Source organism: Electrona antarctica (assembly GCF_951216825.1).
Source record: "Electrona antarctica genome assembly, chromosome: 14".
NCBI lineage: Eukaryota > Metazoa > Chordata > Actinopteri > Myctophiformes > Myctophidae > Electrona > Electrona antarctica.
The window spans coordinates 20,912,520-20,925,187 of NC_136795.1; the positions used below are offsets into that span (position 1 = coordinate 20,912,520).

The 12,668-nt window shown below is 43.0% G+C and overlaps 1 protein-coding gene across 2 annotated transcripts in view; it reads right to left on the reverse strand.

Moving 5' to 3' along the window:
• Positions 1-12,668, reverse strand: part of LOC306937404 (trafficking regulator of GLUT4 1) — a 34,551-nt gene that overhangs the window by 2,197 nt on the left and 19,686 nt on the right. For both annotated transcript variants that reach the window (XM_079521142.1, XM_079521141.1), the window contains exons 3-4: positions 6,840-7,144; positions 1,343-1,475 (exon numbers count right to left, since the gene is read on the reverse strand). In XM_079521142.1, the coding sequence (XP_079377268.1) occupies positions 1,343-1,475; positions 6,840-7,144 (438 nt within the window). The remainder of the gene's footprint in view (positions 1-1,342; positions 1,476-6,839; positions 7,145-12,668) is intronic.

The following is a 12,668-nucleotide window of genomic DNA, read 5'->3' on the forward strand; positions in this document are numbered from 1 at the left end:
GGCATCTTCATTCACAAAACGAGGTACAAAGTTACACAACATATCTGTCGCTTCGTAGCTTCCGATCTGAAGTTGAAGCCAGCTCAACTTATTTGCAGCTTTGTAGCTGTTGCATGTTTTGTAACAGCTACAGATGTCAGATGTAGCTTTGTATCTTCATGTCGCTGGCTTCCATTGAAAATGAATGGTAGCCAGTAGCTTTGTATCTTCATGTCGCTGGCTTCCATTGAAAATGAATGGTAGCCAGTAGCTTTGTATCTTCATGTCGCTGGCTTCCATTGAAAATGAATGGTAGCCAGTAGCTTTGTATCTTCATGTCGCTGGCTTCCATTGAAAATGAATGGTAGCCAGTAGCTTTGTATCCTCATGTCGCTGGCTTCCATTGAAAATGAATGGTAGCCAGTAGCTTTGTATCTTCATGTCGCTGGCTTCCATTGAAAATGAATGGTAGCCAGTAGCTTTGTATCTTCATGTCGCTGGCTTCCATTGAAAATGAATGGTAGCCAGTAGCTTTGTATCTTCATGTCGCTGGCTTCCATTGAAAATGAATGGTAGCCAGTAGCTTTGTATCCTCATGTCGCTGGCTTCCATTGAAAATGAATGGTAGCCAGTAGCTTTGTATCCTCATGTCGCTGGCTTCCATTGAAAATGAATGGTAGCCAGTAGCTTTGTATCTTCATGTCGCTGGCTTCCATTGAAAATGAATGGTAGCCAGTAACTTGGTAGCTGGCAGTGTGAACACAGCATAAGGATGTTAAGGCTTGATGGAGAATCAGTGCTCCCAGAATGCACTCTGGGTGTCTTCCCTCTCGCTGTTTTTAATCTCATCTCAGCCCACACCTCTTCCCGCTCTTCCCGCTCTGTCTGTGACCTCAGTTCCACATTCACTTTGGCGGGCCACAGCAGAACCACCCACTTCCTGTGGACACCATACACCCCTGCCTTCATCTATTATTCATCCACCGCTTCGCTGCTACTGTAGGATGTCCTGACGAAGGTCCTGAAAGGTTGACACATAAGGCTGAGGAAAAACCTGTGTGGGAGTATGCCGGAGCTTTGTTTTTTTAAGTACTGGGAGTCACTCTCCTTGATAAATCTCTTTTATGCTATACCGTATTACAGTATGATATGATATGACAGACAGACAGACAGACAGACAGACAGACAGACAGACAGACAGACAGACAGATATATATATATATATATATATATATATATATATATATATATATATATATATATATATACTGGTATGTTACAGCTTAAATCCGAGGCATAAATAACCTCAGTAAAGGGAACTGAATAAAAGTGATATTTCTGGCGGTGTGCGATGGCTTTATACCTCCCCAGTTCATAACGATGGCTGCGGTGATGACGGCGATCCCGCCCACCAGCGCCACCACGGACAGCACCATGGCGTTGCGGCCCAGACGCCGCGCCCCGTCGATGTTGCCTTGCTGCAAGCTGTTCCGGGACTGCATCCAAAAAACACAATGAAACACAAAGCTGTGAAATAGCTGACAGTGTGCAGGAAGGTATACGACACCAGTAAACAAACCAACAGCAGCACTGTGTTCTTTCATTGAGGTGAAAAAGTCTTGTGGCACGCCACACACACACTGTATTACTAATAATTGTGAGGACACACAGCATTTTAGTATGGCGACTTTATGAAGGCCGTTTTTGCAGTATTGATGCAAAAACGGCCTTCAACCGTAAGCCCGAAGCAGAAAATTGCTGATTTACAGTACAAGCTCACGATGTGTCGTGCTACGACATGTTGTGAGCTTAATAGATCAGCAATGTTTCGGTGCATGACACTGCTGGCATGCAACTAAGTATAATGTTTAACTTTTTATCCCACAATTTTGTAACCCATTTTTCACCCCTGTGTCAATTATCTAATGTGATCCTGGGCTCTACACACCCTACGCCAACCTAGTCCCCATTTATGGGGGACATGGGGAGAGCAACGGACTTGAACTCATGCTTCCTTCATGCCTGAGTGTCCAAGTTGCTCCTTTACACCTGACAGGGGGGAGTTTCCCTGGTTGGACGTAGTGCTTGGAAGGAAGTTAGGAACACGTTATTCCAACCAGTTCCTTTCCCCTCCATCAGGCGCCCCGGCTGGCCAGGGGGAGGCAGTTTGGAGACCTGGATTACTGCATGTCTTTTGTGGGGGTACCTACCCTAGGGGACACAGGGAGAACATGCAAACTCCACACAGAGGGGCCCTTTCGCCAACCCCGCCTCGGGTATGGGCACTGATGATGCGGAGGAGGAAACACCCACAGCGTCCCGAGCGGGAATCGAGCCCAGAACCTTCTACGTAGCTGTGATGCGACAGCACTACGAACTGTGCCACCGTGTCCCCTGTTTAACTTTTTCTAACCGTAAAACTAACTCAGAAAATCTTTTTCGTAAGCATGAAACAACATTTTTCTTGTGAGGATCACAAAAACATTGTTTTCAAATTCTACTATACTTGTGGGGACATGTGGCACGCACGCACGCACGCACGCACGCACGCACGCACGCACGCATGCACGCTCTCTCTCATACAGACTCACAATATAATAGGAGAAAGATTTTTGTGTGTACAGAAAATTATGTTTTTATGTGGCCACACCCACCAGTTCAAAGTCAAACACATTGCCCGGGGTTATTTAATCCATTACATTATAGCGCCCAGTCGATTTATAAACACAGACCACTTTTACCGACGGACCGGATGTGGCTGTAGCAGCTAGATATAGCCACACCACTCTAGAGTCGATCGACAACAACGGGAGGTAAGAATAAATCTATCGCGACTAGCTAGTCTAACACAGGATGTTTTTTTTATAATTAGACGGGATGATTTAGATCACGAGTTATTAACGTTTTAAGATTTTCGTTGTCGTCGGCTAAACAGGGGAGGAACATTTTCGATGACGTCTCACTGTTGCGCAACATCGAGGATTGCACAACAGGCGCTTCCAGGCTGTGGAGCGATGCGATCCGTTTTCATATCAATAAACTTCGTCTTTTGGATCAAACTTCGTCTTGGGCGTTGGGCGTTACTAATAGAAAGGACAAAGAACTTCGTCCTGGGCGATGGGGGTGTTAAGTATGCTTGGTTTTCAGGTGGGTGGTACTGGTGATCCACCAGAACTGAAGCCGCACCCACAGCTGTATGATAAAGGGGGAGTGGTTAGGGTAGGGGATGATGTCTATTCAAGTAATGTTAACTCCATAGACACATACAAAACATAAAAAATACAAAAATCACTTGCTACTGGTATAAAAATAATTACCACATCATTGCATTTGGACTTTAAATGCCTCGTTTATAAAGTCAGGACTGAAAATCTAATATCCAATCTGCAGAGGCCCATTACAAACATTGTTCCTTGTTTCTGTGGTTATTAAAAAAGCAATTGATTATTGCCAAGATTGCTTGAACGTTACACAGGAGTAACAATCTTATCGAAAGAAGAGATTTCATTACTGTATGCAAATATGGCCATTTTCATCATCCTGAATCATGCTTATGCAGCAACATCAGGAGGACTTCCTTGCACTAGCTGTTAAAGCAGTTAAACTTTATTAGAGGTGTGGGTTCTGTAGCACCTCGCAGCCATGATGTAGATCCAAATATTGCCAAGATAACTTAAGTTCGGAGTGAAGATTTACATCATGGCAAAAAGATCAGTAGCACTCACTTGAATGAATGTATATATATATATATATATTTGTATTATTTATTGAAAACCCAGCAGCAGTAAAACCCACAGCGTTCTTCAGTGTGATTATCAGTTTTGGGCATCGTTACTTTCTAAAGTAACTTTGTTAGGTTACTGGATTACTGCCATTAAAAATAATCCTGTTACAAGATTACCTCTGAGAAAAGTAACTTGTTAGATTATTTTTATTATTTTACGTTACCGACTATTAAAACCCACATGCGAGGAAAAAAAACAACAACAAACTGCTGCCTCCCTACCAGTGTTAAGGAGCTGCTGCTGCTGCTTCACCAATTTGACGTTGATCTCCTCCTTTCCCCAATAAATCCAAAAACAGTGTGAATACTTCCACAGCCTTACTAAAGGATAAACTCTACGTCTTCTCTCAATCTCATGTCATTCCGCACACGTGTTGACAACGGTATGTGTAAACAACAGCTGTGGCATCACACCAGAAGTGGTGACCTATTGAATCCATTATGCAATCACCACAGACTGCAAAGCATAATTGGTCACTGATTTCCGTGTGGCCGTGTGGCCGAGACAGTGTCGCTGCTTTCCATGTCTCTGTTGCAAGAAGTCAGCTGTTTCAAACCTTGCATAAAAGTTAATTAGTTGGAAAAGGCCAACGAATTAAACAACTTTTATGCAAGGTTTGAAACAGCTGACTTCTTGCATGAACAAAATGCTGCCCTAGAGTCTGTACCCATGCAAAGTGATCTGGGAATTACTGTGGATCAACGTGAAGTCCAGAGGATGTTTTACCACACATGTCCCCGGAAGGCTTCAGGTCCAGGTCCAGACGGGATATGTGGCCGGCTGCTGCATTCATGCAGTCAGGAGTTAGCTTGGTGTCCCATCTACCAAAAATCACTGGACTCATGTACTGTTCCGCCCACCTGGAAAGACTCCATTATAATTCCTGTTCCCAAAAAGGCAGGCTGCAAGGAAAATAATGACTATCGCCCAGTCGCTTTGACTTCAGTAGTCATGAAATGTTTTGAGAAAATCATTATCAGTCTGCTGAAGGCAGCGGTAGGCTGCTCATTGGATGATTTTCAGTTTGCTTATAGGAGCAACAGGGGTATAGAGGACGCAGCCTTGACCTTGGACTATTTTCTTTTGAAACACTTGGACAATAACAAAGCCTGTGCACGCCTTCTTCTTGTAGATTTCAGCTCAGCATTTAATACAATACAGCCACATCTCTTAATTAAGCGGTTGAGGGACCTTAATGTCCATCCTCTTATTATTAGATGGTACCATTCATTCTTAACTAAACGTACACAAAGGGTCAGTGTGAATGGCACTATGTCAGAGCGCAGAACCCTGAGTACTGAAGCACCTCAGGGCTGCGTGAGCTCACCTGTCCTTTTTACTCTGTATACAAATGAGTGTAGAAGTGGCAACCCGAACAATTACATCATTAAATTCTCGGATGACACTGCCATCTTAGCCCTTCTGGATAAGGATAGGGATGTAGCCGACTACTTTTTAGAGGTACAGAACTTTGTAAAGTGGTGTGATGACAACCACCTTATTCTTAACGTTAAGAAGACACAGGAGATGGTGTTTGACCCCAAGAGTATTGGTGATCACAGGCCTGTGGTCATCCATGACTCGACCATCTCACAGGTCTCCTCATATAAATACTTGGGGATCTGTATTGACAACTCACTAACTTGGAATACACATGTTGACAGTCTCTGTAGTAAACTACAGCAAAGACTGCACTACCTTCGGCGTCTCAGCGTTCATGGTGTTGACCAAAGATTTATGTTAGTGTTCTATCGAGCAGTCTTGGAAAGCCTGGTCAGGTTTGGCATCACAGTTTGGTTCGGTAATCTCTCAGTGCAACTGAGGTCCAAATTGTTCAGATTGGTGCAGACTGCAGGGAAGATCATAGGGGTAAGACAACTCCCCTCTCTGCAGTCTATTTATGAGCAGGCTACATTAAAACAGGCTCAAAAAATGGTCAGTGATGTTACCCATGTTTTAAATGGCGAGTTTGTACTTCTGCCCTCTGGGAGAAGATACAAAGAACCAAAGTGGAAGTACATCAGATTTAAGAAATCGTTTGTACCAGCATCAACTAAGATGTTGAACGAGCTCTGAAACAGCAGTAACTGTGTGAGGCTAGATTATCCACATCATGTGTGCAATTGTGTCTTCCTCTGTAATGTATTTTTTGTTTGTCATTGATGTTTTATGTGTGGCTGTAGCTGGGGTGAAAGCCCAAGACAAATTTCCCTTGTGGACAATAAAGTTTACCTTGACCTTGACCTTGACAGAGCTCATTCATTCAGGAAACGGCGCTAATGGTTTCTTTTTCCTTTGTGGCAACAAAAAAACAGGAAAATATAGGTCTTAAATGTAACTAGTAACGGCATTGTTTTTGGAAAAGATAACTAGGTAACGGATTACTCATAATTGCAAATATAACTTAACTCGTTAGGTTACCAAAAAAGTATTCTCGTTATATATATCAAACACCGGTGATTACTAACACATCAAACACAGTGTGTTTATAAAGAGGAACCTAGGTGCCTCGCACAGAGCGGTCTAGGTGGACATTAAAGGCTCTGGGCCGAAACGTCCGTGTGTTTTACTTCTGTTGGGTCTTCAATAAATAAGACAACCTGTAAGGAATTCAAGTAAGTCAATTCAAGTGCATGGTGATCTTTTTTGAGCAAGTGTCAGCAGAGCCGTGGCGTGCACACCCAACAAATGTGAACTGAATTATTTAACTGTTTGAGTGCTTGCATTCTCCTTTTCAAGATAACTACACACAAGCCAAAAAAAAACAAAGTTTAATGATGCTTTAAATGAACAATCGGGATTTGACTGCGTTGTTTGTCAAAGACACAATGCTAAAGAGAGACATTTATGCTTAATTTACTCCATTGTAGCACGAGACAGCCTCATGCAACAACATTGGGTGAAAACCTACTCTTCAGGTTCATATTCAAAAGATCTATAAGCTCAAAGCGGCACATTTCGAGCTTGTGAATCTGCTACTTTTGTGTGACGCTGTACTAGTATGATCAAGTTAGGGCGTCAATTAAAAAAACAAAAACAAAACAATTATGGAGATAGGAGCAGCTGCACTCGTACCATGACGGAGAAGGTGAGAGCCACGATGGTGATGGGCCACATGGGGCAGAAGCAGGACAGGATGGAGAGGAACAGGTAGTCCCGTGGTTTCTCTCCGCCGAGGCCCCCCTCTGTGATGGCGCTGGGCCGGCGGGTGAGTGATGGCCGGGGCGAGCTCATGGCCAGGGAGCCAGAGCGGCTGCCTAGGCGCGTGCGGTGCTGGTGCTGGCCACCGGGCTGGCCACCGGGCTTGGCATACAGCGGCTTGGGCGACACATGGGACACCAGGGGAGACGAGTCACCCGACGCAGGACCGATGCCGTTACCTGGAGGAGAGTGGAAATGGCATTGAGTGGCATGGCACGTGCACACATTATGGGGCTTGAGCCCCTGCCCTTTTAACCGTCTGAAAAAAACCATGAAGGATTCACTATGGTGAAAGAAACACAAATTGAAACAAGAAAACATGAAACAAGACCGTGGCTGTGGGGTGGTGGCTATGGGTCTTGGATGAAAATGCTGGCATTTAAGGTTAAAGGTTCTTCATTGTTGTACGTCTTGTGTGCAGGTACATAATAAAAGTAAACATTTTCTGCTCCCCTGATTTTGCAGCAGCGCAGTGACAGTGATGAACAACAACAATGATAGGAAAATACAGAAACAAACATCTACGGAGAGAGGGGGGAGAGAGAGAGAGAGAGAGAGAGAGAGAGAGAGGGAGAGAATAGCCGTAGCATGCAGCAAATGGAGATGGAAAGTGCCTCCACAGCTACAGTACTGTAAGCATTTTTGTCAGCATGTCGAATGTTGTGAAAGTGACCTGTGTGTATTGCTTAGCATGTCGAATGCTGCAACATGACCTGTGTCCTTGTTCTTTGGCATTGTTCGTCCCACAGGGGGAGGGCTTTCAGCGCTTGATGTGTCTTCGGGGGGATCAGGGTCGGTTGGGAAGCAGAACGAAGAATAAACTCTGTTTTTATGGTCAGCAATCTGGGAAAACATTCGGTTTTACACCACCTCAACTCAGGTTTCACTCCTCCACTTTCTTAGTCAGAATCATGTCAGTGTCATGATAAATATTGTGTCAGTATCATATCAGTAACATGGTCAGTGTCATGGTCAGTATCATGTCAGTATCATGATAAATATTGTGTCAGTATCATGTCAGTGACATGGTAAGTATCATGGTCAGTGTCATGCTAAATATCATGTCAGTATCATGCTAAAATCATGTCAGTATCATGCTAAAATCATGTCAGTATCATGTTAAAATCATGTCAGTATCATGTCAGTATCATGCTAAATATCATGTCAGTATCATGCTAAAATCATGTCAGTATCATGCTAAAATCATGTCAGTATCATGCTAAAATCATGTCAGTATCATGCTAAAATCATGTCAGTATCATGTCAGTATCATGCTAAATATCATGTCAGTATCATGCTAAAATCATGTCAGTAGCATGATGGTATGAATGATATGGCCAGTATTGATTGGTGATGTCCAGTGTTACATTTACCCAAGTACTTCTACTCCATTGCATATATTAGGCAAATATTGGACTTTTTAGTCCACTACAACAATTTTCAGTCAGGACAACTCATGAATGGATAAAATATATATTTATTGTCTCCACCAGGCCGAAGGCATGGGGAGAGAGTATGTTTTGCACTCCGTCCGTGTGTGTGTGTGTCCTTCCTTCCATCTGTCCTTCCGTCCGTCCGTTATCAGCTAATCTCCGGCACCGTTGGCCCGATCCATGCCAAACTTTGCACACACACTCCCTGGATGCCAACGACGAACCTCTGCCCCAAATATTCCTCAACGGCCTGTTATAGCGCCACCATGAGGCCGATTTAGGCAAAACACATTTCTGTAGATAACACATTTATCCATACATCACACAATTCGGTATACACTATCTCCATAGTCATGTGATCAACACAGATCTGCACAATTTTCCATCTTCCATCCTGATTGGCTAAGATTGCCTTCCAAAGCTCACATGATTGGTCCGTTTCGAACAAAATTAAACAAATCACAAACACAGTGTCCAATTTCCATGAAATGATACACAAACATTTCCACTAGGCCGAGGACGACATGCCACTATTGATTTCCCAAATCAGCCTCACGGTGGCGCTATAACAGGCCATTTCCTGTTTTTACCTATAACTGCATCGATCTGTATACAACTTATGTATGCGCACTCCCTAGAGGCCATGGAAAAACATTTTCCCTGCATCCCTCCACATCTGCCGGTTATAGCGCCACCATGAGGCTGATTTCTGCAAAACACATTGTTTATGTTAGCACAGATTTCATCCAAATCTCACACAAATCGGTACACATGATCTCTGTAGTCATGTGATCAAGACGAGCCTGTTGGATTTCTCAGATTCTACACTGATTAGCTAAGATTGCCTTCCAAAGTTTTCAGGAGTAGCCTGTTTTCTGATGATGTCCTGCTCATCCAGAATTCTATCCTCAGAGATGCTATGAGTGATCTGGATCTGCATTTCCTCAACAAAATGAAGAAAATTGTTGCAAAAAACTAAACAAAAAAACATCCTCCTAAACATTTTGCCAAACATCACACACCTCCTGGTGGAGACCTGTGCCCGGAAGGGCACTTTTTCTAGTTGATTATAAAATGAGCAATATATTTATTATGGTTTGGCGATGAATTGGATCTGCTTTGTAGGTACTCAGATCAAGCGCATCAGTCCCAACCATAGGGACTCTGAATCTCCTGTACTTAAACAGCAGATCCAAAACGACAGGTGGTAGCTGGGGTGGAGGAGGGTGAGCAGCATAAGTTGAAGCAGACAGCAGCGCAGCAGTATCAGTGTGCAGCAGCAACCAAGCAAGCAGATTGAGCAGTGCAAACTTCCAGTTTAAATAGCCAGTATGAAGATGGAATGACATGTGCATTTGATGAAGTGAATCATGTGAATGAGAACGTGATGCTGAGGCGGCCCAATTAACGGCCGGCAGCAACTGCACTGAGTTTCCTGACTGAACTTGTTCTGCGCATGTCTGTGACAGGCCAGGCGCGATGCTCATACATGAAGATAGAGTTGAAAATGGGTGAGGTAGTCCTTCATGTATCTTGTAAACAGGATCAAATCCATTTGATTGGTTCAATTCTGCCAGATCATGGACACACCTCCATCACGTGCCATGGAAGCGATATCATTTTTTGTAATAAATCAATGCAGATTTATTGTATTACCATCAATGCAGAGGGTTTTTTTCTTTCCTTTGGAAATTGGATCTTTGGGGGATTTGATTCCCTGCACCACACAGAAGAGATGAGGTGTGTGTGTGTGTGTGTGTGTGTGTGTGTGTGTGTGTGTGTGTGTGTGTGTGTGTGTGTGTGTGTGTGTGTGTGTGTGTGTGTGTGTGTGTGTGTGTGTGTGTGTGTGTGTGTGTGTGTGTGTGTGTGTGTGTGTGTGTGTGTCTGCATGCGCCTGCATGTGTCTGTGCGTGCATGGTTTTCTACACTGTCACTCATGATAAAGAACACATTCTCATTTATAAAACATTGAGCACTTAGCCTAAAACAATCAGATTTAAAAGATAGAGGGTAAAAGACTATGGGCTCCATTTTCGTCACCGCTAAACCTCTTATCCCTAAACTTCTTTGCCTTTTTTACTATTTTGCAAAACATTTTTTAATAGTTAAAATGGCCAGTCTACAAGCTCACAACGTGTCAATGTAGATTGGCTAGTTGAACTATTCAAAAATGTTTTGCACATTGTAGGTGTAGAGTTCTTAAAGCTAAGATGCCTTGGTTGCTGCCAGGATAATGGAACATCTGTGGAAGTAAAGGCACCAGCAATAACACCAGTACTAACATTTGTAATAGTAATATAAAAGCGACATAAAAAATGGTGTGAGAAATATAATTAAAGTGCATGAAAAGAATATCAGAGTGCGATATAAGTGTGCGTGAACAGCATAAAAAAGTGAAAAACACAAAACACTGATCGAGTCATAAAAGCAAGTCTTTAAAAATGTGTTTAAGAAGTGATTTATATATCGAATTCACATTTCAGCAATAGCGTCATCCTTCCCCAAAAAGCAACGTGTTACAGCTGATACCCCTTGTTACTATGATGATTCCACTGTTACAGAACAGTATGTTCCCATATCCCACAGAGATGCCTTTCCAAGGTCAGAGCACTGCATCCCCAATGGCATTACACATTACATACACATTTATTCTATGTACTGTTTACGACAGCCATTCCTAACCTGTGTGCTGTGGTGTGAAGTAACTCAGTATATTTATCTAGGTACCGTACAATTACTGTACAAACTTGAGTATTTCCAATTTCCATTACTTTCCATTACTTTCCACCACATCTCGAATCCAAATATTGTACTTTTACTCCACTACATTAATTTCAATACTTTAGTTTTTGTTACTTTATTAACGCACGCACGCACGCACGCACGCACGCACGCACGCACGCACGCACGCACGCAAGCACACACACACACACACACACACACACACGGCAAAAGTGCAAGTACAAGCTCGCATCGCAACTGTTGTACGATAAAGCCCTTTGAAACAGAGTATCGACTAAAGATACAGTAAACCCACAAGATATAAACCCACTTTTTCTGATATGGACAACAAATCCATCACACGTTTAGCACTCACAATGATACTGATCCTCCCCTGACATCGTCACTTCAAACTCATGCCATCTGGACGAAGATACAGAAATGAGCATTGCGCCTGTCACAGACATGATGTCACAGACATGATAGTGATACAGAAATGAGCATTGCGCCTGTCACAGACATGATGTCACAGACATGATAGTGATACAGAAATGAGCATTGCGCCTGTCACAGACATGATAGTGATACAGAAATGAGCACCGCGCCTGTCACAGACATGCGCAGAGCAAGTTCAGTCAGGAAACTCAGTGCAGTTGCTGCCGGCCCTTTAATTGGGCCGCCTCAGCATCACGTTCACATGATTCACCTCATCTAATCACACACTCATCCCATTTTCATACCGGCTATTTAAACTGGAAGTTTGCACTGCTCAATCTGATTGCTTACTTACTGCTGCACACTGATTCTGCTGCGCTGCTGCCTGCCTAAACCTATGCTGCTCACCCTCCTCCACCCCAGCTACCACCTGTCGTTTTGGACCTGCTGTTTAAGTACGGGGGATTCGGAGTCCCTATGGTTGGTGACTGATGCGCTTGATCTGAGTACCTAAAAGTAGATCCAATTCATCGCCAAACCATAATAAATATATTGCTCATTTGTAATCAATAAATATATATTCCATCCTTGATGGAATATATATTGAGTTGTCCTGACGTTGAAATGTCCTGACGTTGAAATGGGAAAAGGTTTCTTTTAGTAGAAGTTGTGTCCCTCGCTGATGGGACGGTGTTTGTTTAGATTTTTTGTCTTGGTGTTGTTATGTGTTGTAGGGCTGCACAAAATGTATGCCAAATATTGCAATATCAATACAGAGCCCTGGAGTGGCCATGGTGAGAAAAATAATTTATCTCGACTGGTTGAGATATTATCTTGACCGGTCGAGATATTATCTTGACCGGTCGAGATAAAAAAAAAGATCTCACCATGGCCACTCCAGGGCTCCGTAGATATATGATATTACTGTTAGAATTCCACAATCTATATTTGTGTTAAGTTATTAAAAAAACTGTATAATAACAAGTCAATATCACTCTTAAACACTTAACCCGCCGCCATTAATTAATAGCGTATTTCCAAGGTTTTATCGCGCGTAACACTTACTTTGAAGAGCCAAATATCCGTAATCGCATGTTACAGTGACAAACTGCTG